Below are 2,236 nucleotides of genomic sequence, written 5' to 3'. Positions count from 1 at the left end.
CCGCGTGTTTCCTGTACACAGTGATGGCCTATGACCGCTTTGTTGCCATATGCTTTCCCTTGAGATACATGGTCATCATGAACCACAGAGTGTGCTCTGTCTTGACCACAGGGACCTGGATGGGTGGCTGCATCCATGCCATTATCCTAACCTCCGTCACCTTCCAGTTACCCTACTGTGGATCCAATGAGGTGGGCTATTACTTCTGTGATATACCTGCAGTGCTACCTCTAGCCTGTGAGGACACATCTCTGGCTCAGAGAGTAGGTTTTACAAATGTTGGTCTTATGTCTCTCATTTGCTTTTTTCTCATCCTTGTTTCCTGCACTTGCATTGGGATCTCCATATCCAAAATTCGTTCAACAGAGGGCAGGCAACGAGCATTCTCCACCTGCAGTGCCCACCTGGCTGCAATTCTTTGTGTTTATGCTCCGATCATCATTATTTACCTACAGCCCAACCCCAGGCCCCTGCTGGGTGCTGTTGTTCAGATCTTGAATAACCTTGTGACTCCCATGCTGAACCCACTTATATACAGCCTGAGGAATAAGGATGTCAAATCAGCCCTGAGGAATGTATTTTCCAAGAGAAGTCTTGCTCTGGAAAATAAATAAAAGACTCTAAAGCTTTTCAGGATGAAGTCTGATTTTCCATATCATAGGACAAATTCTCATCTGCAGTTCTCAAGACGTATTGAAATAAAATATACTCTGAATCAATCTACCTCTTAATCTCAGTATTTTAACATATATGTCCATCTTTTCCCCCCATGTTTATAATGAAATAGAACTTATAATGTTGCTACTTGACATTGCACTTATGCTGTGTGAATTCTGACTCAGCACAACTGTACCCCAAAACATTTCTTAGTTGTTTAAATAGTTGAAAGAATTAAAACACATATGTTTCCTCATGGTCTTGATTAAAAGTGTACACTTATACATCTTGAGGGAAAATAGAGTGAGAGAAAAAAAATTCAAGAAAGGCTAATACATAACATCAGAATTCTGTCCTTTCTCTTTTAGAGTGTGAACTCCAATTTCCAGCCAGCAACACCAAAATTCAAACTAAATTAAGTAACATTTAAGGTAATATCTTATTGGAATAAAGTCTTGTGTGATTTTGAGAGTTTTTTATTGTGTGGATTCCTTTGGATCTAGATATTTTCATTGCATTATTAGACCCCTGGAAAGATATGAGTGTATATTGTTTCTCATTAGATACACAAAGTAAGAATTTCTGTTTTGGAAAATGTCATTAAGAATAAAAATAACTCCTATTGAATGTAAGTAGTTCGCTACTTGGCTTTTTAAAAAAATATGTTGATTTATTTCTGTGTCTATAAAGAAAAATCAAATTAAAATTGTTTAAATTCAAATAGGATTAAAAAAATTCCCTCCCATGGGAAGTTGATGTTTCTTCCTTTCTCATAAAACAAACAATATAAGTCATTTTTCTTCCTCTAATCTCTGTGTTCCATAATGCTGAGGGTAAAACAGGTAAGTTTTGTTTCTAGAAACTATACTAAATTATATAATGAATATAATTCTCCTTCATCTTTTCATATATTATTTCCTCTATTTATATTTTATCTACTAATTATTTATGACTTTTCTTATAAGCCACATTAACTCCCCTTGGACAGATGAACAAAATAAATATTACAGAGAAAAAAGGAGAGAGGGAGGAAAGGAAGGAGAGAGAGAGAGAGAGAGAGAGAGAGAGAGAGAGAGAGAGATGGAAAAGGTAGGAGAGGGAGGAAGTAATTTGTATTTTAGAAGTAAAATAGAATAGTGCTTTATAATGAAATGATTTTTGCTTTCTTCTTTTCTTCAATTTCTGCCAGTCAACAAGTGACTAAAAATCAGTTCTCCAAGAAGATATTATAAGTCATCACAGAGTGCGGAATGCACTATTAGAAAATATTAAAAGGGTTCAGTGGCAGCTAATGCCAGTACCCAGGGAATTACAATGTGGTGTGTAAGAATTTCTAAAGAAAGAATGTATTCATTAGTTTTTCAGTGCTGTGACAAAATTCTGAGCTAATCAATTTCAGGGAATAAAGATGAATTTTGGCTCAGTGTTTCAGAGGTTTTAGTTTCTGGCCATCTGCTGGCTTCAAGATAGGAACATGAGGGCAAAAGGGCATGGCAGTGGAAAGCTGCTCCTCTGCTGGTTTCTGGGAAACAGAGAGAGAGAGAGAGAGAGAGAGAGAGAGAGAGAGAGAGAGAGAGAG

At 36.8% G+C, this 2,236-nt stretch overlaps 1 protein-coding gene across 1 annotated transcript; it reads left to right on the top strand.

Annotated features, from left to right (window-relative positions):
• Positions 1–8: 8 nt before the first annotated feature.
• Positions 9–614, top strand: LOC107135199 (putative olfactory receptor 10D4; the record flags this gene model as incomplete). Its single annotated transcript, XM_015477116.1, has 1 exon — positions 9–614. A coding segment is annotated over one exon (606 nt), but the record flags the coding sequence as incomplete, so codon positions are not given.
• Between the last annotated feature and the right edge of the window lie 1,622 nt (positions 615–2,236).

Source organism: Marmota marmota, unplaced genomic scaffold (assembly GCF_001458135.2).
Source record: "Marmota marmota marmota unplaced genomic scaffold, marMar, whole genome shotgun sequence".
NCBI classification, from domain to species: domain Eukaryota; kingdom Metazoa; phylum Chordata; class Mammalia; order Rodentia; family Sciuridae; genus Marmota; species Marmota marmota.
This window is presented reverse-complemented; position numbering and strand designations above follow the sequence as displayed.